Raw genomic sequence first — 22,537 nt, 5'->3', positions numbered from 1 at the left:
CTCCTGACAGGCAGAGAACAGGCACATTAAAAAGTGCTCCTGCTGCTGACAAAAACATGGAGATCTGTCAGCGGCTGGAAAAGAATGAGACCAGAAAAATGTTGATGGGTCAGTACACCAACAATTTAATATGAATGGTTGCAAAAGGCAGCAAACACTGCAGATTGGTTTCCACGTCAGATATCCACCTAAATTAGGACCCCAGTTGTGCTTTATGTTGGTCTTTTCTCAATGGAAAGACCTAAGGGAATCTTGATCTTTAGCTCAGTGTTAATTGCAAACACATAATTCTGTGAACCAGTGTTGCTAACTGAACCTTATGTCTTTTTTTTTTTTTTTTTTTGAGACGGAGTCTCGCTCTGTCACCTGGGTTGGAGTGCAGTGGCCAGATCTCAGCTCACTGCAAGCTCCGCCTCCCGGGTTTTAGGACATTCTCCTGCCTCAGCCTCCCGAGTAGCTGGGACTACAGGCGCCGGCCACCTCGCCCAGCTAGTTTTTTGTATTTTTTAGTAGAGACGGGGTTTCAGTGTTAGCCAGGATGGTCTCGATCTCCTGACCTCGTGATCCGCCCGTCTCGGCCTCCCAAAGTGCTGGGATTACAGGCTTGAGCCACCGCGCCCGGCCTGAACCTTATGTCTTATTCAGAAAGTTAGCTGTGGTGTTTCAAAATATGACAGTATTAGGTTAGCTACATACAGGAGGAGAATCATATGTATTCTTCCAGAGAAATCATTTCTGAGCATAAACTATCTCTTTAGCACTTTTATAGTGTGCAATGAAGAAGCTTCTCTTCTGTCAGTTGATAGTCAGTCAGCATCAGGTTTAAGCAGAACAAGGAGAGGTTGACTCACATGGACTAAGGCTTCCAGGTCTTGGGAATGGGTCTCATTGTGACTGGAAATTTCACCACTTCTTTGCATTCAAAAATGTCAAACATTTGCTCTTGCCTACTCAGTACTAGCTGCTGAATGGCTGGACAGAGAAATGTCTTTCTGCCCAGTTCTATTATTTTTTATCCTTTTCAGTGAATGATGTCTAGAGAGACACAAAGGCAGCAAAGCTCCTCTAAATAACTAGGTCATTCCAAAGCATTATGTACCATGTATGTGCTGTTACAGAAGGAGTATAATTAAAAAATTGGACAGAGGAAATTTAAGTCATTTGCTGTTTTTTACAACATTTTAGAATTGGTAAAGATACTCTTTTATATATTGTTTGGGTCTTAAGGTTTCTTCAAAGTTGAAAAGTAAGACAGGTTTGGAGAAAAGTATGGCCTGGTGTTGTGATTGATGAGTTTTTTGTGGTAAATATTCAGGCTTTGAAAAAAATCCCTTTTTCGAACACCCTGGAAGTACCCCCCAAAACAGCTTTATGGTTTTTTTCTGGTTCTACAATTTTACATACTCCTTCTAAACATTTGGATAATATGAATATATGAAAAATAATTTAGGTATCAAGGCGTCCTCAAATTCTGCAGTCCCCTGCCGAGCATTACTGAAATCCCAGTGAATGTGCTTTCTAGGCTGGCTCTTGCTTGGGTGCATTCCTTTCTCTCTCTCTTCCCTGCACCTGCCTTGCTTGCTGCCTCGGTTACACACACAAACATGGTTTTACATGAATAGTCATTCTGCGTGGTCTAACACTATGTTTTTGACTTAAAGCCTTGGATATTTTTCCACATCAGTAAGTGAAGAATGACATAAGACTTAAATGGCTGTAGTGTGTTCCACTGGACTCCTCTAACAAAATTCCCTACCACCCATCCTTCAGGTCGTGAGTTTCAGGCCTTCACATGCTGTTAGCAGATTGTGTGCCTGTGAGTGACTGCCCAGCGACCAGAAGGGCCTTCGGTTTCTTGTGTTAGGGACACAGCAGAGGTGACAATATTGGAGGCTGCTCACAAGTTGGGGATAATATGATGATTTCCTGGAGGTTAAGACGGCCCCCTGGGGAAAGCCACTTCAGTCTTTACTGAGTTAATTTCACAGAAATGCCACCCTTTTGAATTGTCTAGGAGAAAGGTCATTCCACTTGCAAACTGGCTCTGGTATACTTTTTAAACAAACCAACTTCTGGGTATACTTTTGTATTTAATAACTATTTAGTTCCGTGACTTGTGCCATATCTCTCCTGTGTTCTTTTTGTTTTACAACAAAATAAAACAAAATATATTTCCAGGCATGCTTCCCTTAACCTCCTCTCTCACTCTTTTTTTAAAGTTACAATATCTTTTTTGAAATTTTATTTTTCATTTTTTGAGACAAGGTCTAGCTCTGTTGCCCAGGCTGGAGTACAGTGGCTCAATCATGGCTCACTGCAACCTCCACATTCCAGGCTCAAGCCATCCTCCCATCTTAGCCTCCCAAGTAGTTGGGACTACAGGCACACACCACTAAGTCCCGGTAATCTTTTTATTTTTTGTAGAGAGGGGGTTTCACCATGTTACCTAGGCTGGTCTCGAACTCCTAGGCTCAAGTCATCTGCAGGCCTCGGCCTCCCAAAGTACTAGGATTACAGGTGTGACCCACCGTGCCCGGCCAACTTTCTATTAGTATTACACTTAATTGAGTGAACAGTATGGGAGGCTGACTGCCTGGGTTCGAGTCCTGGCAGTGACCTACCCTTTCTAGTGGGGGTAGAAATGATACCCACCATCCTGTGGTTGTTGGAGGCTGTGTAATGTATACAAAGCTGTTTTGTGAGCTCCTATTACCGCCAGTCATAATTATTTGACATGATACATTATTGGACAGCTGTAAACACTCTCCTCATCACTTTCCTGCCTCCTTAGCTGGGGGGCGGGTAGAGGTGACTACAGTTCCTAGGCTGTAGTCATTTTATTTCTGTCTCCAAATTTTCCCCTCAGGAGCGATTTTGATTATAATGTAGGCTAGCTCCAATACAGATCAAGAAAAGGAGATCCAAGTGTGCATTGACTTTAAAATATCTGATGAAACTTGATTCCTAAAAGAGAGATAAATATATTAAAATGTAATATAACTCACATTTGATTTTGATCTCAGTTTGTATAGTGTGTTTTATTATATTGGTACTTGATATGTGTTAAAAACGAAGTTTTAGAATCCTGCATTTGAGAAATGAGTGTCAAAAATGTTAAGTAAAAATAGCTGTACTTTTAAAAAGGTTAACACTAAGTATTTGGACTATGTCTTTATACAGATTTACTTTTACACAAGGACTATCACTCCTGGTTAACCAAGTGTTACTATTTATCTGATTGCTAAGAATTTGATGTTGTACATCTGGTTTACTTTATAGGAGTAAAGAAATGAAAACAATATGCCTTCAGAAATGAAGTAGGATTAGTATTATAATTTCTGTGATCTTTTCAGTTGACACTAGTGTTTGTTTCCTGTTGGAATTGGCAAATTTTATGTCAGCTGTCTGCCTACAAGGATATTTTTGGTTGTAGGTAACAAAAAACTCAAATATAAGCAAGTAATAAGAATTTCTTTCTCCTATAAAAAGCGGCCCCAAGGCAGGGTGGCCCCAGAATTAGCTAATTCATGGGTTTGGTGATGTTGACAGTCCAGATACTTTCCGCCTCTTAGCTTTGCCATCCTTAGTGTGGCCGGTTTGTCCTCAGGGTGGCAAAATGCCCACAGCCATTGCACTCAGACAGAGTGATAGCCAAAGGCAGGAAAAAGGGGAACACTTACTCCTCAAAATCAATAAAGCTTGTCTCAGCTATTTTCATCAGACTTTCTATTGTTTTGTATTGATCAGCATTGGGTCACAGACTTGAGTCACTGGCAAGGGGCATGTTGCCACCATAACTGGCTCAGCAGTATCAGGTCTTCCCTCTGGGACTGGGAACAGGCCAGCTTCTGAGAGGGGCACTGCTTTGTGGAGGGGAAGATCCCTGAGCAAATGGAGGCTCTGTTAGGAAGAGGGACGGTCTGTTGTGGATAGTGGGTGAGGTGAAGGAGCTGGAGAGAAAGCAACAGTGTCTGCTCCAGGCTGCTCTCAGTTTTTAGTTTAAAATACTATGGAGAATGCTTGTGGAAATAAATGCTCAGTTATGATAAATTTTTGAATATATATTTATGGATTTTTTTGTTATAATTTAAACTAGTATAGCTAGCATGTACAACATGGCTGTAATTGTATGTAAGAAACAAACCTGTCAGTGGAGCTAAAAGATGACTTTGTTTCATTTCCTATGGTCTTAGTCCTTTTGTGTTCCTATAAAGGAATACTGGGTAATTTATCAAGAAAAGAGGTTTATTTGACTCATGGTTTTGCAGGCTGTACAAGAAGCATGTCACCAGCATCTTCCTGTTTTGAGGGCCTTAGGAAGCTTCCATTCATGATAGAAGGCAAAGGGGAGTGGGCATCACATGATAAGAGAGAGGAGGTGGTGCCAGCCTCTTTGTCACAATCAGTTTTCATGGGAACGAATGGAGAGGGAACTCACTCATTACTGCAAGGACAGCACCACGATGTTCATGCGGAATCCACCCCCATGATCCATATGTCTTCCACCAGGCCCCACCTCCAATACTGGGGATCAGATTTCAACTTGAGGTTTGGAGGCGACAGATATCCAAACTATATCACTTGCAATAGGAGAATATACACTTTAGGCCCCAACATATATCCAGAAGTTTTATGTCAGGCTTCTGGACTCTGCTTCCTTCTGATGGACCAGGCTAGTGGTGCTTGGGCACAGATTACATGTGTATCTGCTGTTGGCCCTGGAGAGAAGTGAAAATTGGCCATTGGATTAGCGGTGTGGAACTCCTTAGTGCAGTGTTGGGGAGTGGTGTCAAAGCCTGATTGGATTGGATGCTTTTGTTGAGTGGGTGATTTAAGGTGTTTATTATACATCATAAATTATGTATATACAAAACTTGTTTTTTTCACATGCATAAAATATTTAATACAAAATTTAAAAAAATCTTTTGTATCCAGTACATGGTCTGTGCTCTGATAAATACTTTCCATTGAATCAGGGTTGAAACTAAGACTGGGGTGTTATTGCATGAATATGTTAGAGGGAGAAGGATGGCAGAGGGGTTGAAGGACAGTGAAAGGATTGATTAAAAAGAGGAACTGTGGAAGCTAAATTGAGAAAGAAAGGAAGTGAGGACTTGAGGGGCATCAGAGATAGTGACAAGATGGTGGGGTTATTGGATTCAAGGACCCAGTAAGGTTGAAGAGTTGTTGGAATTAGGGTTCCAGAAGGAGTGGGCGGGAAGGATAAGAAATAGCGGGTGACGAGAAAGTAGATTGCTTGAAACTGAGGCTTGCAGGTGGGGAGATTGTAAGTAACCACCAGGTCTAGGATCTGGCTGTGGGTGTGGGCGGCAGAGGTAGGGTAGAGGACAACCTCATTAGAAATGAGGGAGTCAGGCATCATATATAAATGTTGGAACCAGAGTGAAGACAGTGCTCGTCGTGTACTGAAAGACAGTTAGCCAGTCCCTGGGATCTTCGGGAGAGTCTTGGGAAGGGGAAAGATTGTGCAACTCCAGTCAGTGAAAGTTGGTACAGATGTAGTTGGAGGTAGATGGTGTGAGCAGCAGAGGAGCACTGTGTGTGTGAGGGGAAGGACCAGAATGGTCTGGAGACTGCAGTAGGGAGCAAGGGGGCCACCTGTCTCATCTTAGGCTTGGAGGTATGTGAGTGTAGGAGGAAGACAAAAGCCTTACCAGGCAGACTGCAAGGAACCAGTGTGCTGAGGGGACTTCCCGGTTTCAGGTACAGCTGAAAGGAAACAGCCTTTGCAGGTGGCATACAAGAGAGGATTTGGTGAGCTTTATTGGATATAGTGGGTGGGAGGGTAGGGTTAGGAAGCTAGGGTGAGATTAGTGATGCCCAGACCTGTGTGGGGGTGACAGTCAGAGATGAAGATCATGTGGGAATTGGATTTCCCAGGAGATGGATGGAAACCTGAGTGCAAGGCCTGGTGGGACATCTCCTGATGTGTACCTAGGGGGTGGTCCATGATCACTTCTAATTATAGTTTCCTTACTGAGTATGCTTTCTTAGGCAGCTCATGGTAGCTAGGTAAGGAGGAGGAAATGGGGGGGTCTTGCAAGGAGCAAGGGGAGGATCTTTGGTGGGGTGCTGTGTAGTAAAGGAGGGGCCAGGGTTATCTTGAGTACATTATTACTTTACTTCTGGATGACTTCAGGAGTAATTCCATATAAATATTTCCAATGATGTTTATGCTAAAGTGGGTGCAGATTGAATGTATAGTACTTCAGAGAATTTTTCTGAAATATGAAATCTTGATGATATTAGACAAGTGTACTTGTAGAATGGACTTATGTCTTTTGGTTCATAAAGCTTTGCAGAAATTCTATAAATAGCCTTAGACTAAAAAAGATATGACAGAGAGGAGAGGGGGTAGTGGACAGGGAGGGTATGGGGAAGGGTGAGTGAGATTGGGGGTGGAGTTTCTTGAAGCAGAAAATCCAAGAAGGGATTTGCTGTTGGTATTTCGGTTTGTGGGACAGAACTCAGATGACAGGACAGGAACTGAGGGAACCCCTGGCCTGAGCTGCTGGCTGAATCTGCAGGAGGAGTGAACTCCTTAACTGAGAATGATTATGTTAATTTTCTTTAATTTTTGAAACTCCTTACAACATTTGTATTAAGGGTCTTTTTTGTGATCTCTACCAATTTTGCCCACTTTAATTGAGAGACAGGAGGAAATTGTGGGCCTGAGGACATATTTTATTTTTTTATTTTTATTTTTTTGAGACGGAGTCACCAGGCTGGAGTGCAGTGGCTCAATCTTGGCTCGCTGCCACCTCTGCCTCCTGGGTTCAAGTGATTCTTCTGCTTTAGCCTCCTGAGGAGATGGGATTACAGGTGTGTGCCATCATGCCCAGCTAATTTTTGTATTTTTAGTAGAGATGGGGTTTCACCATGTTGGCCAGGATGGTCTTGATCTTTTGACTTCGTGATCTGCCCGCCTCGGCCTCCCAAAGTGCTGGGATTACAGGCATGAGCCACTGCTCCTGTCCTATTTTATGTTTTAGAAAGTGTACTTTTGGTAATATTTACTCATAGTTATGCCTTAAGTTTTACATTTGTAGCAGGCATTATATATGTGTGTGTGAAACAAATATGATGGCGATAATTCCTTGCTGTTTTGTAGAAAATAACTTGTTAAAAAGTAAAAAGATGTAATTCAATTAATATGAATTCACTTAAAGTATATCAGCAAGTTTAAAAATTTTAGTGCTGAGAGGATGTTTCTGATTTCAGATTTTTCTTACATAGAGACTTAGATGGTAGATAAATATTAGGTAATTTAACAATATGAATGCTGTTGGTAACTTCAGGAATGAACATACATTTGCTCCATCATTCTTTTGAAAATGTTGCTATTTACTAGAAATTAATACTAGCTGCAGGGTGGACCTTCATTGCTTGTTACTTTGTTTTAGTAATTTATCATCTCTATCTAGGATAGTATTCCTGACTCCTTCTGATTTGGAGGAATCTTTTTTGGTCCATTATTGTAAGAAGTTTTACCTTGATTTTTAAAAAATCATTTTTGTTATTTGGTGTGACCTTCAGGAATACTTGAAAGGATTAATTATGAAGCCTCTCTATATATCTAAATTCTGGTGTTTGATACATTTATTTAGTACACGTGTATTCAGTACCTATGCTTTGGCTGAAGGGAGACCCTGACGCTCTCTGTCCACAGTCTGGTGGGGGAGACTGAGGTATAGAAGTAGGAGAGGTATCTAAGAGCAGTGTGTGAGGAGCCGGGCAAGGTGTCCTTACCTGTGAACTGACTTGTGGGGATGACTAGGGCTTAGCTAAGGGGACAAAAGGGACTCTGTGCTTCCTTCACAGCCCACTTCCTATTCCATCCTTCCCCACCTGGGCTTCTCACACCACATCTTTGACCAGATCTTGAGTTTCACGCCATGATAGCACCGGGGCTGGAGTCTTTTGTCTGATGCATTAAGTTTTCTGCTGTGTAAATTAGTATTTTCATCCACACGCATACTTTGTAGTTGCAAATAATCAGTCCAGGAGACTTTTTTTTTTTTTTTTTTTTTTGAGACGGAGTTTTGCTCTTGTTGCCCAGGCTGGAGTGCAGTGTGGTGCAATCTCTGCTCACTGCAACCTCTGCTTCCCGGGTTCAAGTGATTCTCCAGGAGACATTTTAAAGTCTGTATTTATAGGCATTTTCCAGATGTGAATTTCTCTTTAATAATAATGATGATGATAAGAATGTTGATTGGCCATTAAAGCCAGTCATTCCTGATATACCTCCTGTTTAATGATCTGATAGCCTGCTGAGTCTGGAAAGTCTTATTTTGTAGATTTTTGCCTCCTGATGTAGATAAGCTTCTGACCTGCAGTTAGCACATTACTGCAGGCACAGGAGGTACTGAAACATACTGGTTGGTGTCAGGAAAAGGAGTTCCTGCCTTCACCCTGGCTAGCATGGATCACTGTTGACAGAAAGTTTGTGTCAGTGGGCAGCCTCTGTAACTTGGATTCATTTTTCCTGCTTTTCCTTCTTTAATGGAGGGGATGATGTATTATACTTGGCGGTATCTCTGCATAGGTTTGCTGGCCTTCATGACCAGTGAGGCTGTTCTGTACTGAGTTTCTTCTTCTGCACCAACATTTCTATAACAATGTTGCATAACAAACCTTCCCAAACCTAGCAGCTTCCGTAAGCTTTACAGCAACAGGCATATATTTTTCTCCCTCACTGTGTTGGGTCTGTATTGGCTGGGATGGTTCTTCTCACTCATGGTTGCCTGGGGTTGTCTCCAGACTGGTGGGTTGGGTTCAGCTCTTCATGAATTTTCTCATTTTGCTTGGATCAGACACTATTTGGGGCTCTCCCAGCAACCACTGCCACATTTTAAGGCCTTTTTAGTCAAAGCAAGTCAAGAGATCAGTCTTGGATCACTGTGGGTGGTACCATCCCAATGTGTGGATGGAAGGAAGGAATGATTTATGGCATTTCTACAAACTACCCAGGGACCTAGGCAGCTGTTTAAATGTGAAATCGCCAGAATCATATTAGCCTATAAGTAAGTAATGGTGCATTACTAATGACATTCATCGTTGTCAGCATTTTCTGTCTTATGTCTGACTAGTTCTTTTGCACTTCATTATTTTCCTTGTTCTCATTGAGTGCTTCTGAATGACTCTTTTATTAAGTTGTCAAGTTTGCCTTACATTCTTCATTTACCCTTTTTTCTATCACCAGCCTGTTATCTTGATCATCAGGCCTTCAGTGCCATTATCCAGGGAATTTCAGTAAAATAGTAAAGGACACCTGTCTTCATCTACACACAGGACTGTAGACAGGGCTTGGATGGCTCTTAGTTCTGGCTTGGGAATAGAGGGGTGTAGGCAGTGTAGAAGGTGCAGGGGGGTCATTCCTCAGGGGAGAACTGAACATGAGCTCCTTCCTCTCTTGACAGCATCCCACTGGGTGAGATGAGGACTTTTTCCCTTCCTTTGGTGCTGTCTAGGGGTCTGCTGAAGCAGGTTTTTGTGATACTGTGTTATGACGCTTCCAACTAAAAAGCAATAGAATTGCTATTGAAGAGGATTATACATGGAAGGAAATAGAGGGATAATCCCACTGGTTTTGTGGGTGTGTTTACTAGTAGTACTTACTGCTGTATTAGGATTAATGACCTTTGCTAGGAGCAAAGTAATTCTAAAATTACTGACATTTCTATAATGCTGACTGAAGCTCTCGTAAGCATTCTACATATGCTCATTTTATCATCACAGCAGCCCTGTGATGTAAGAACCATTGTTAGCCCAATTTTTTTTTTTTTTTTCCTGAGATGTAGTCTCACTCTGTTGTCCAGGCTGGAGTGCAGTGGTGCGATCTTGGCTCCTCCCAGGTTGAGGCAATTCTCCTGCCTCAGCCTCCCAAGTAGCTGGGATTGCAGGCATGTGCCACCATACCCAGCTAATTTTTGTATTTTTAGTAGAGTCAGGGTTTCACCCCTTTGGCCAGGCTGGTCTTGAACTCCTGACCTCAAGTGATCCACCAGCCTCCGCCTCCCAAAGTCCTGGGATTACAGGTGTGAGCCACCGTGCCTAGCCTGTTAGCCCCTTTTTAAAGATGAAGTTGAGGAATGGAGTGTTTAAATAACTTGTCCAAGACCCTGTGGCTTCTGCATTTGAATCCAGGCAGTGTGCCCCAGAGGTTTTGCCCTCAACCTTTGCTGTTACCTTTCAGCTAGATGTGGAGAAATACTTGTCAACAAGAGGTTTAGCTGGACAAAGGGGTGGAGGAGGGTGGTTTCGGGTGGTATGTGGAAAATTATCTTTGAGATTTAAGGTGAAAATAATAGACACAGTTTACAATCTGTTGGTTGGTGGTGCAGGAAAATGAGAAGTTAAAGGAGGTTTCTTTAAAAATTCAGAAATGACCTCTAGCTCTGCCAGGCTGTCTGCCATTTGCTTCCCTGTGGTTAATTTGGACATACTTCCCTGAGTTCTGTAATAGTAGTAAGCCAGTGTGCTAGCATCCATTCCATGCCAAACCCTGGAAGCCATCCCTTCAAAGGCGGTTTCCTACCTGGACTCTGGAGTGCAGCCTTGCCCTCCCTCCCTCTTCCCTACAGCCCTGAGAGGCTGTGGGGAGAGTTCCATGAGCTGCTTCTTCAGTGTCACTTACTCCTGTTTCTTACCTTGGGCTTTCCTTCCTTCTCTTTCTCCTCTGGCTCTCCTGCTCATCCTCAAGGTGATGATTTATTTCTTTTATATTCCTGACTGATTTATTCCCATTTGTCCCTGAGGCCTTTGTACTACTCAGGTATGGAGTTGCAGGACCAGGGTAGGGGTTCTGTTGACGTCCCCAACAGGCTGTGTTACCTTGGGCAGGTCACATGAGATCCTGACCCTGAGGTTTCTTTCTCTTAATCACACCTGCCCATCTATTTCATTGGGCCATGGTGAGGGTCAAATAAAATAAAATCATGAACATTTCCTTTAAAGCATAAAGCATGACATAAATGTATGACATTAGCATTCCTGGCCTCCCCATGTGGCCTTATCCACTCCCTGCTGTGGTGTCCAGCATGGGCTTCAGCCATGGTGCCTATTCTGTTACTTGCTTATTTACCTGTGCACCCCTGAGGGCCTCGGGTCGTATTCTCTTTGAATTTTTTAGAGCTTAACGCAGCACTTGTTGGCATGGATAGGGGCTAGTAAATGTTTGAGTGAGTGGGTCAAGAATGCCTGTCTGAGGGAAGTTTGTGGTCATAGTTGTCATCTTTTTTTTTTTTAATTGAGCAAAGCCTTTCTGTTACATCTCAATGTTTCTTGATATTAGCCTTGTTAAAAAGTAGGCTTTTGATCCTTTCTTGTGTTTCTTTTTGCAGGTTGCTGAATTCCATTGCCTGTGATTGCCTTCCCTGAGACCTATGCTTACTTTATAAATATTATTCTGATGAGTCTTTAAAAAAAAAGACAAATCAAGAAATGATTCTAGATTTTGAATTAAAGATAAAATATCTGATATTTGTTATTTGGTTATTCATTTAACAAATGTGTTAAGTACCTTTCATGTACCAAGTTTCGTTCTTCAGGCTGGGGATGCAACAGTGAGCAGAGCAGATGAGATTTCTGCCCTCATGCTGCTTACATTCTAGCAGCCGGACAGTGAGGCAGCAAATTAATAAAGGGATGATTTCAACTCGTCTGAAGTGCTGTCAGGGGGAATCACGCGAAGAGGATGCCCAGACCAATGAGGAGTTCTCAACACACGTACATAAACTGAGTAACTGAGTGTGCTGTATGTAGATGCTGTGCATCCGGGTTCACTGTGCATTGGGTACCCTGGAACGTATCTAGTTGTCTTGTTAGTGAGCACTTAAGCTCAACACCACCAATGCCTGACAAGAAAGATATTGGATGGCTGAGGATAAAGGTGGTTGTTACCTGGACCTTTGGCCTCATGAGGACATCTCAGTGTATAAGAGGGATCCTTGAACATGATGAGGACCCTCTTTGTTTGGTTTGCTGATATTTGAGTGTCTGAGGGAATGAGGGAGTAAGGGAGGGAAAGATGGGGACTTGTTGATCTCGCAGTAGCTTTCTGTGCCAGCTTGCTGCATCAGCACACCCACATCCTCCATGCTAGAGAAATTGTTTGCCAGCTTATGGCATTCTGTGTCTGAGGCACATTCACTGCAGAGCCTACCAAGGGAGAGGGCCGGGGAGAGGAGGAAATGTGGAGTGATACATGGGGGCACTTGCAGATTTCTTTGAGGAAGTCATGTGTGATCCAGATTCTGAAGGATGAGACCTGTTGATGAAAAAAAATTGATGCTTTTAAACAATTAAAATTAGTTTTATTCAGAAGTCTTGCTGAGGTTCGAGTTTTATTCAGAAGTCTTGCCGAGGTTTGCAACCAGGGCTAGTCAGAGAGTGTCTGTTAGACTGCTCCAAAGTAGTGCTTTAGCCCACAGTTGATATACAGGTGGCGCACTCTGCATGTGCTCAGAAGTTACATTAAGTGTGCTCGGAAGTTACATTAGAGCAAAATCTTATCAAGGTTTGGGTGTGAGGGTCATCTGGTTATAGGTTATAGAGGCATAATCATTAATCCTGTCAGATATTATGTGCAGGAAGAGGCAAGGGCTGAGATGAATCTATCTTTTCTGAAAATGCTGTGGTTCAGGCAGGAGATGTGGGAACTGGTGCTGTATCCTGCTTATCATCTTCAGGGCATTCTTCTGAAGGGCTGTGAGGAGTCTTTGAGTCAGGGGCTTTGTAAAATTCTACTGGCAAGGGATTTTGTGGAACTCTGCTGTTATATAAGCAGGATGAACAGACATAGTGTCTGCATTTGCTACTTTGTCTCGTATACTGAACCAGCTGCATGAAGATCTGGGAGTGGGGGTAGCATCCTGCAGGGGCCCCAAGTGGAGAATGTGTTTGGGAAGTTTGGGAAATGGAAAGAATCCACAGTGGCTAGAGGATAGGGAGTGAGGGGGAGAGTGGTGTGCAGTGAAGTTGTTGTTGAGTGGGGGAAATCGGGCAGGGCCTCGCCGGCCATGGTAAAGAGTTCGGATTTTAAGTCCTACTGAAGGCAGATGGAAGGTTTTGAGTAGAGGAGTGATCTGATTTGATTGACTCTATTAAATATTCCTGTTGGCTGCTACGGGGAATGGAAGAAGAGTGGAAGCAGAGAACCCAGGCAATGGGCAGAGTTCGCAGCCTGTGTGAGGGTTCATGGCCACATAGACCAGGCAAGGCCGTGGAGAGCAGAAGCGGTCCAGGGCTGGAACACGTACGTGATAAAGGCAGGCTAATAGAATGGCATACTGGGGATTGGTAATGAGGAGTGATGCCCAGGCTGTGGCCAGAGCAGCGGGGTGGATGGGGGTTCCAACTTACTGAGAGGGAAGAGCCTGAGGGAAGAACAGGATCTGATGGAGGACTTCCCTTTGGACGCGTTTAATTTGAGAGGGCTTTGAGATCCTCATGTGGAGAATCAGCTGGCAGCAGGCTGTGAGACTAGAGCCTGCAGTGGGAGATGTCAGGGCTGCAGATGGAAATCAGGAGTCCTTAGCAGAGATGAGATTTGTCTTTTGATTTCCCCAAGGATTTTGAGAGTTAGGCTATTTCTTGTAGGTTTACAAGGTATAGTCATTATCATTGTATGTGTAGGCTAATTCATGAATTCTCAATTCATTCAAGAAAATATTGAACTAAATATTGTGCTAGATGCATGGGACATAATGATTCATGAGATAGGCTGTCGGTTCTGTGAGGGCAGGGAATATGTCTAACGGAGGAGACAGAGCATTCCATCAGAATTAAGTCAGGAATTCAATCAGAATTCCACCATAATTAAGTAAAATGTGATGTGTTCTGTGACAGGGAAGCATAGAGTGGGGGCTACACAGCAGAGGTGCAGACCTAGTCTTGGGGGTAAGGTGGGGATGTTTCAGCTGACTGCTGAGGGGGAGTGGGAGCCAGCTGAGTGAAGCCGGCTTCAGAAAGAGGGCTCAGTTAGTGGTAGATGGGCTAGCAGTTTGCATTAGAGTTGAAGTGTACTGAACTCTTTCTTGGAACTGGCAGATTCTGCACAAGGCACTCAAGGATTCCTTGGCAAGATTGTGTAGCTCACAGGAATGTTAATATTCGTGTGGGTTGATGATACTAGTTTCCTTGCTACCTGCTTTCACACAGTAAATTTGTTCCTTGCTAGGAATTTTCACAGCTCTGTGCCCAGTTTTATTTTGGTGCAGTAAATATAGTGTGAAATTGGCAGCTCATAAGACTTTATAAACACCTTACATGCATTATTTCAAAGAGCCAGGGCACATTTTTGCATGAAAAGCTCTTATACAATTATCAGAGAAAAACAACTCTTCAGAATCATCTGTGTTATTGCTAACATTATGTAATTTGAACACCATAGTATGTATGTTCACATAGATTCAGTGTTAGGACTGCAAAGACAATTAGTACAACACTGTTACAGACTGAAGAGCAACACATGTTTTTCTTGAGTAATCCTTGCAGAATTTTAAGGAAGCTTTTTGTTGTTTGTTTGTTTTTTGTTTTGTTTTGTTTTTAAGAGACAGGGGTCTCACTCTGTTGCCCAGGCTGAAGTGCAGTGGCTCAACCATAGCTCACTGTAGCCTCAAGCTCCTGGGCTTGGGCGATCCCCCTGCCTCAGCTTCCCAAGTAGCTGGGATTATAGGTGTGAGCTACAATGCCTGGCTCCAGGAAGCTGTTTTTACTTTTCCTCAGGTGCTAGTGTATTCTCCCAAAGTGCCAACTCCTTGGTCAGGACTGTAAATGGCACAAACAACCTTGTTTGCTGAGGAAAATGTACAAAGGTACGTTGACAGAGGGTGACTACTTTGACCCCCAGTGTTGTGAGGTTTTACCCTGGCTGCCCGGGGCCCTTGGAAGAACTGGCTGTGTTGCTACTCAGCCCCAGTGGGAGTTGTCACTGTGCTAAGTTCCCCACACCCCCGCCTCTCTGTCCGCAGTCTGTGGTTTAGCAAAACTGTCTAGTACAACAGGGGCAACTCTAGGAACACGTGGTAGGTCCTACAGTGTCCATACATGAGTGGGGCAGGTCATCTAGAAGCTTGTGGTTGGGGAGCCTGTGCTAGTTCACTTCAGCTGGTTTCTGTTTTCATGCCCAGAGAGGTATGTTGGTGGGGAGGAAGCAGAAATTGGTCCATTTAGAAGCTCCACCAGCAAAGTTGTTTTTCAGAGATACAAACCTATCCCTCTTCACAGCCTGTGTCAAAAACTGCCTCCTTCATGAACCTCTACTTCCTCATCCCCTAACAGGAAGTCATGTTGTCCCTCCCCAGACCTGCCCCTGCTTACCTCTGACCTTCTAGCTGGTCTGTCCTTGCTGGCGGCCGTCAGCTCCGATCTCCCTGAATTGGCCCCACGGTCTCCTGAGCAGGGCTGAGTGGTGAGTGGTACCCAAGGTTCAATTAAGAACTCTCTTAGGTGGAGAATAAACAAACAGGAATACTGTTTTGTTCTGTGTTGTCTTATAACGGAATGAAACTAGTTGTACTTGCCTTCTTTTCGGAGAAGGTTATTTCTAAATTCTGGTAATTGTATAAAGTGAATTGTTGTAAATGGAAACTTTTTCTTTTCAGATAATGTGGATGCAAGTGATCTTAAGCAGTTTTTTGAGACCAACTATTCTCAGATATATTTCATCTTCTATGAAAATTTTATAACACTGGAAAATAGTTTGAAATTAAAAGGTAAGCATTTCTGTGTATTTTTTTTTAAACATGCAGGCATTTTTATAAGTTGTGTATATCATGAGCTACAAATTATACATTTTTAAGCCTTCTGTCTTGCCAAGACTTTAGCAAAGCTGTGAGAGCGTGGTGGACAGGGTGGCATATTTGTTTCTCTTGAGCTTTCACTTATACAGATGTTAATTGAACAACACATGGCTAGCAAAAATAGCAGAAGAAACCCTTAGAGAGCATGATTTTCAAAAGAATAAGTTACTCAGAAAGAAAAGTTATGCATGCGTACTATTTAAAAAATTTAAATTCTGTAAAAGGACCTGAAATGAAAACTCAACTGTCTGTTTTGCCCTGCTTGCAGAGGCACCACTATGAAAGATTTCCTGCATCTCCTTCCAGATATATTATTAGTGTATTATGTTTATATATGTTTGTGACTATATTCTTTGAAAATCAAACCAACAAGGTCACATTATATGTTCTGTTCTGTATACATTTATACATCCTGTCACCTAAGCGGCCGGATAGTGTAGCCTGGGGAGCCAGACTGGGTTGGGAACCCGGCCCCACCCTTCTGGCTGTTTCTCCTTGGGTGGATTAACCTCTCTCTGAGTTGGCGTCCTCTTGTCAGCATTAAACAGGTTCACAGGTATCCTAGCGTTTTAGGACAGAGTTTGACACATAGTCCATGGTCAGTGAGTAGTAGCTACCGTCACCGTCTTCCTTCATTTTTGTGTAGTCTGTGGGCTGAATCTGAATCCCCACAGCTCTATGAAGTACATGTCATTCATTCATTTAAAAAATAAGCCATATGCATAAATAACTGTGAAAAAAGTTAAAAAGTTAGTTCTGTAAGACATTTAGACAGAATTCTGTGGTTCTTGGGAAGTGAGAGAGATGACTTCCTGCTGAGTGTATAGATGAGGCTTTGGGGAAGAGGTGGCCTTGGGAATGGACCTTAAAGGACAGCAGGATTTCAGGTGGAAGAGAGCGGCACTGCTGGTGGAGGGGAGAACGTGAGTAGAGCCAAGGCTGTTCTTACGACATCTATGGGAAAAGCTTTTTTTTTTTTCTTGCAGCAAAGGTGTGTGAAAGAGATTTGCAGGAAATTAGATAATGCTTGCAAGGAGCCTTGAATTGCAGGCTAAGGAGTTTGGACTTTGTTCTGGAGGTGGTTAGAGCTCTTGAAAGCGTTTGCTACTATGACAAGTGTCTTGTAAAGTAGCAAGTGAACTAGAGGCAGGAACACCAATTGGAAGGCTGATGCTGTCATGCCTGTGGGGGATGGTGATGCCTGATCCAGGGAGGCAGTAGTTAAGGGAAAAGAAAAGTGTTGTGTCTCAGTGGGTCTACCATCTATGAGACTTGGTTATAAGGGAAAGGGAGAAGTCAAAGATGCTTTCAGGACACTGAGTCTGCTTTGTGAGGTACCATTAACAGTAGGAACCCTGGAGGGGAGCCAGATTTGGAAGGCAGGAGGGTGAGAGTAGCTTTGGGCAGTCTGTGTTTGAGGTGACTGGGGGATACCTTGGTGTAGGTGTTGGCTGGACGGTACAATGTAGGTGACTGGAGCTTGGGAGAAAAGAGGTGAAATCATGCTATTGTCAAGGGAAAAAGTATACAGAGAAAGAGAGTGATGGTCAGAACTTTTAGATAATTCCTTATTTTACTGGGTATATGCAAAGGAAAGCGATGGAGTAGTGGGAGGGGTGCCAGGAAAGGGTTTTGTCACAGAGGCCCAGGGGAGAAAGAATTGAAGTCATGTAGGGTCAGCCCGTTGGTGCGTGAGATGCAGCTGGGCTGGGGAGTAAGAACCCCTCAGTGTGCTGGTCAGTGAGTGCTGAGAGAAAGGTTCTAGGTGAGGAACGGGTCGGAAGCCAAACAGATGAACGTGGAATCACAGGGTGGTGAGCTGGTGAAGGTGACCCATGAGAATATCCTTTCAGAAAGTTTGATGTGAAGACACAGATTGTGTTTCACCCTGGTCATGGGCAGGTTATTGAGGAATGCATCGGCCTGTTTGCAGACTGAGGAGTGGGTCAGCTGGAGTGGGGGATAACTGATGGTGTAGGTGTTGGGGGAAGTGGGTTGAGACAGGTCAAGGAAGAAGAAGAGACACAGAGAGGAGTGTACAGGTGGTCTTTCTATGTACGGAGGAGCAGATAAGGGGATAGTGTAGATATGGAGACATTTTGAGATGGAGAGGAAAAATTGAGGGACCCCTTGTCAGATGCCCTGATTGCTCCTATAGAACAGGGGCAGTTGTCAAGCATGAAGCGGAAGGAATTCAGGGTGAGGCACTGCGATGGTCTTTGATTGTGGCCGTTCTTGCAATCTGCTGCAAAGAATCATAATGAAGAACCAATAAAAATAGTGAGATTTTTGAAGTTTTTTTGCTTTTAGTATAATCTGTATTCGATTGGAGTGTAGGGAAGACAGTGTACCCCAAAAAAGAAATAAAAGAAAATGCCTACCAGGAATAATGAAATAAATAATCTTGTGATAACTTCAGCCTTTGCATTTATTCAGGCAAAAACTCCAGAGTTATTGGCTCTATCTTCAAAATACATCCAGAATCACCGGCCTGTTCTCATTGCCTACACTGGTAACACTAAAACTCCTGATATCCTCACCTGGATTATAGCGTTAGCCGCAGAAATGGTCTCCCACCTCCACACTTGTGCCCTCTCCCATCCCATAGTTTCTTGTCAAAAGAGCAGCTGGAGTCCTTTAAAAGTGTGAGTCAAATCATGATTCTTGGCTGTTCTAAACTTTCAAATGGGTTCTGATTCCCAGCCATTACAGTGGTCTCAGAGTCCACCTAATCTGCCTTCCTTTGCCTCACCTACTCTCCAACCTCATCTGCTCCAACTCTTCCCCTTGTGTGCTCCAGCCTTAAGGGCCTCTGGCTGTTTTCTGACTATGCTAGACATGCTCAGCTACAGGGACTTTGCATTGTTCAGTTCCTCTGCCTGGAACACACCTCCCCTAAATTTCCATATGGCTTGCTTCCTAACCTCAAAGGATCTTGTCTCAGATGTAACCTTACCAGAGAGATGTTCTCTGACTTCCCCAGTCAAAATTGCATACCGTCTTTTTAGGCTTCTCTATCTGCCTTCCCTGTTGTTTTTCTCACTCATTTATAGAATGCCCCCTCCTGCCAGAATATTAACTTTTTGAGGGCAGGGGTTGTTATCTGTTTTGCTCACTCTGTATCCTCAGGGCCTAGAATAATCCCTGGCATATAGACATTCTGTAGTAGTTTTTCAACGAATGAGTGAATGATATCTACTTCATTGAGCTGTGGGGATTCAGTTAGATCAGGGGTCTACAGCTTATAGCTGCCTGTTTTATAAATAAAGTTTTATTAGACAAGCCGTATCCATTTATTTATGTATTATCTGTGGCTGATTTTGTACTGTAACAGCAGATTTGAGTGTTTTTAAGAGAGGCCTTGCAAAGCCTAAGATATTTGCTGTCTGACCCTTTACAGAAGAGGTTTGTTGGATTCCTATATTAAGTGATGTATGTCAAGCACTTAGCACGATACTTGGTACACAGACAGGACAAAAAATGGTAACCTCTGCTGCAGGTGTTGTAGGTTTTATTACTGTTGTTATTATGAATAGGACAATGTGCAGTTGCCCAAAAAGATATACTACTTTTATAGTTATCTGCTGTATGACTTTTTATATTACCAATTTCGAAATTTTTCTTTGTGCTGTGCGTTCTGCCACAATTTGAGCCAATAAGTAACTAGTTGAGAAATGAATAAATTACCCATCATAGTTTGGTAACAAGTTGGAAAACATGGAAGCTGTGTTCAAGCAGCTAGCACGGGGCAGCTCTGCTGGATGTGGATCCAAGCAGTCTGGCTCGGTTGTCTGTTTGCAATCCTAATGTGTTCTCCATACTGCCTCTTGCTATTTTTTGAATAAATGAATGTATGTTGAGGCTTACTAGTTTTAAGCTGCCTTTTAGCATAATTTGTAATGTCCTAAAGTTTGAATGATGTCATGATAACAATTATTTTTTAATATTCCAGGGAATAATAAGTCACAAAGGGAGGAGCTGGACTCCATCCTCTTCCTTTTTGAAGTAAGTTTTGATGAATTTATTTAACTTTTGTAATTCTTGTTGGAAATAAAGTATTTTTGATCTTTAATTTTATTTGAAGACAAAAATGGCTATTGGTGGACATATTTTTTTTTCTTTCCTTCCTTCCTCCCACCCTCCCACTTTTACAAACAGTTCTACAAATAATTTTCTTATTTTGCAAACGTGTGAGAGTTTTTCCTGTATGGGTACCTAGATGTGAAATTATTAGATGGAAGAGTACACACATCTTAAATAGCAGCAGATACTGCTGAATTGCTCTCCAAAAGGTCATATAGTCACACTGAGAAACTGCGCTGTAAAAAATTAAAAAAAAAAAGTACCTAAAAATGTTGTATAAACTGATATGTAAGTCTTATGTAAATTTCTTATACTCTAACATTGGAGATGATTCGTCGATATATGTAAATACGCACATATATATACACATATATATAAATCCGACATGGAAAAACTTTTTTAATATATATTTTCTACTAGTGAGGTTAGATCTTTATGCATCTATATATCTGTGTGCATTGATCATATCTTCAGTGTTGAAACAGTGTTTGGGTGTGGTTTTTGACTTATTAGGCGTAAAGTCTTTCTTGTCCAAATATATTAGTTAAGTGGCCAGATTACGGGTACCTGGAGAACACACTCAGAACTGAGTTATAGGTTCTGAGAGTTAATTGTTGGTTTTTGAGAAATTATTTGTGGTTTGAGAGGTGTATGCTTAGGTTGGTGTGAGAAGATGAACTTTTATGGCTATAAAGGAAAGGCCTCATGTGGACAGGTGCAGAGCTGGCTCTAGAGGGAAGCCACTGTAGGAAAGATCTCCTGCAGTAGAAGAGTTATCCAGGGCCTTATGATGAGGGGCTTTCTGGGTTTATGGAAAAAAACAAAATATGGGAAACTTCCAGCCCAGGACTTGTCTTCATGGCTAGTGCTCAATAACCCTGGTTCCCCTTTCTCTCCTTTGAAAGCTATATTCCTTTCCAGAGTACACACATTGATTCACTGCATATTCTGTAGTGGTTATTATGTTTCCTGTGGTTACCCTCCTTTGAATGAAACCTGTGTAAGTGAGTTGTTTTTAACAGGAGCTTTAATTAAGTGTGTTAGTTAAATATGTATCTACTGACCATCATTTGTTTGTACTATTTTATCAACTTAATTATATTATTTATGTCATGGTTAAAGAATCTGTAACATATGTAAGTTAGGAAGCATGGTAATAAAGCACATACTCTTGACACCCTACCCCTTCTCCATTTTAGGAACTAAAAACTACTTAGGTGCTCTTCCACCATCCTTTCTCACCTCTGTGACAGTCATTCCCCTGCATTTTATCATCCTCTTTCTTTTAAAAAATGGCTTTACCACATATATTTATACCCTTAAATAATTTCTTGTGTGTTTTTGTTTGGTTTTGAGTGTAATAGAAATGATCTTCTATGGTACATAATCACCTTTGACATGTTTTTTACCCTCAACATTAATTCTAAGATTTACCCATGTTTTTAAATTTAGTTCAAGTTTATTCATTCCCACTGCTGGATTAGGTAAATATATGTGACTTGTTTAATTCCTACATTTTGTCTACAGATGTTTTGTTTTCTTGGTAGACAGATTGTCTGTGAGTAAGGAATGAACATACTTGCCAGTTGGTCTGCTTTCCGCCCTGACTCAGCCTTCCAGTACATTGGTAAATGGAAGTGATAAAGGGTCATCTTGTTTTTGACCTAAAGAGAGTTTTGTTAATGTGAAACATTAAGAGTAATATTTTCTGTAACTTTTTGGTAGATTCTCTAGCAAATTAAATAAGTTTGTTTCTATTCCTAGTTTGAGATGTATTTAAAAAAATCATAGATGGGTTTTGAGGTTTTTAAATTTTTTTGTTGAAAAAACCTGATTGAGATGATGATGATTCTTCTTGAGTATTAATATTGTGAATTACAGTTCTAGATTTTTGGATGGACTAATTACTATTATTATTATCCTTTGAGTCAGAGTATTGCCCAGGCTGGAGTACAGTGGAGTGAACATAGCTTACTGTAGCCTTGACTTCCTGGGCTCAAGTGATCCTCCTGCCTCAGCCTCCCAAGTAGCTGGGACTACATGTGTGCATCACCGTGCCCAGCTAATTTTTTTTCTTATTGATTTGTTGTAGAGATGAGGTCTCCCTATGTTGCCCAGGCTGGTCTCAAACTCCTGGGCTCAAGTGATCTTCCTGCCTTGGCCTCCTAAAGTTGTGTGATTATAGGCATGAGGCACTGCACCCAGCCTGGACTAATATTTTGTTTGCATTCTTGGATCTATGTTCACAGCTGAGGTTGGCCTCAGTTTTTCTTTCTCATGCTCATATTGTTTTTGACTGGTCCTGTCATAATGGTTATAAAACCTATTGTCAAGCATTTCTTCTTTCTCTGTTGTATAACATAGTTTTATAAGATTGAAATGAGCTGTCATTGAAAGTTTGTTTACCTTTCCTATATAACCACCTGAAACTGGGGTGCTTTTTTTACTTATGTGAAGATTTTACCCACTTATTCGATTTCTTTGATAGTTTTAGACTTGTTTTAGTATTATTCAGATTTTTCTTTTTTTTTTCTCGATTCAGGTTTGGTAAGTTATATATTTTTCTAAGAATTTGGAGAAATCTAAGGATTTGTTCTTATCACCAAAGTTTTAAAATGTATTGGCAAAGA

At 42.1% G+C, this 22,537-nt stretch overlaps 1 protein-coding gene across 2 annotated transcripts in view; it reads left to right on the top strand.

Annotated features, from left to right (window-relative positions):
* RALGAPA2 (Ral GTPase activating protein, alpha subunit 2 (catalytic)) overlaps positions 1 to 22,537 on the top strand; it is a 321,938-nt gene that overhangs the window by 16,582 nt on the left and 282,819 nt on the right. For both annotated transcript variants that reach the window (XM_011963148.1, XM_011963143.1), the window contains exons 2-3: positions 15,627 to 15,737; positions 19,777 to 19,829. In XM_011963148.1, coding sequence (XP_011818538.1) covers positions 15,627 to 15,737; positions 19,777 to 19,829 — 164 coding nt within the window. The remainder of the gene's footprint in view (positions 1 to 15,626; positions 15,738 to 19,776; positions 19,830 to 22,537) is intronic.

This window comes from Colobus angolensis, unplaced genomic scaffold, assembly GCF_000951035.1.
Source record: "Colobus angolensis palliatus isolate OR3802 unplaced genomic scaffold, Cang.pa_1.0 Scaffold117, whole genome shotgun sequence".
In the NCBI taxonomy this organism is placed as follows: domain Eukaryota; kingdom Metazoa; phylum Chordata; class Mammalia; order Primates; family Cercopithecidae; genus Colobus; species Colobus angolensis.
This window is presented reverse-complemented; position numbering and strand designations above follow the sequence as displayed.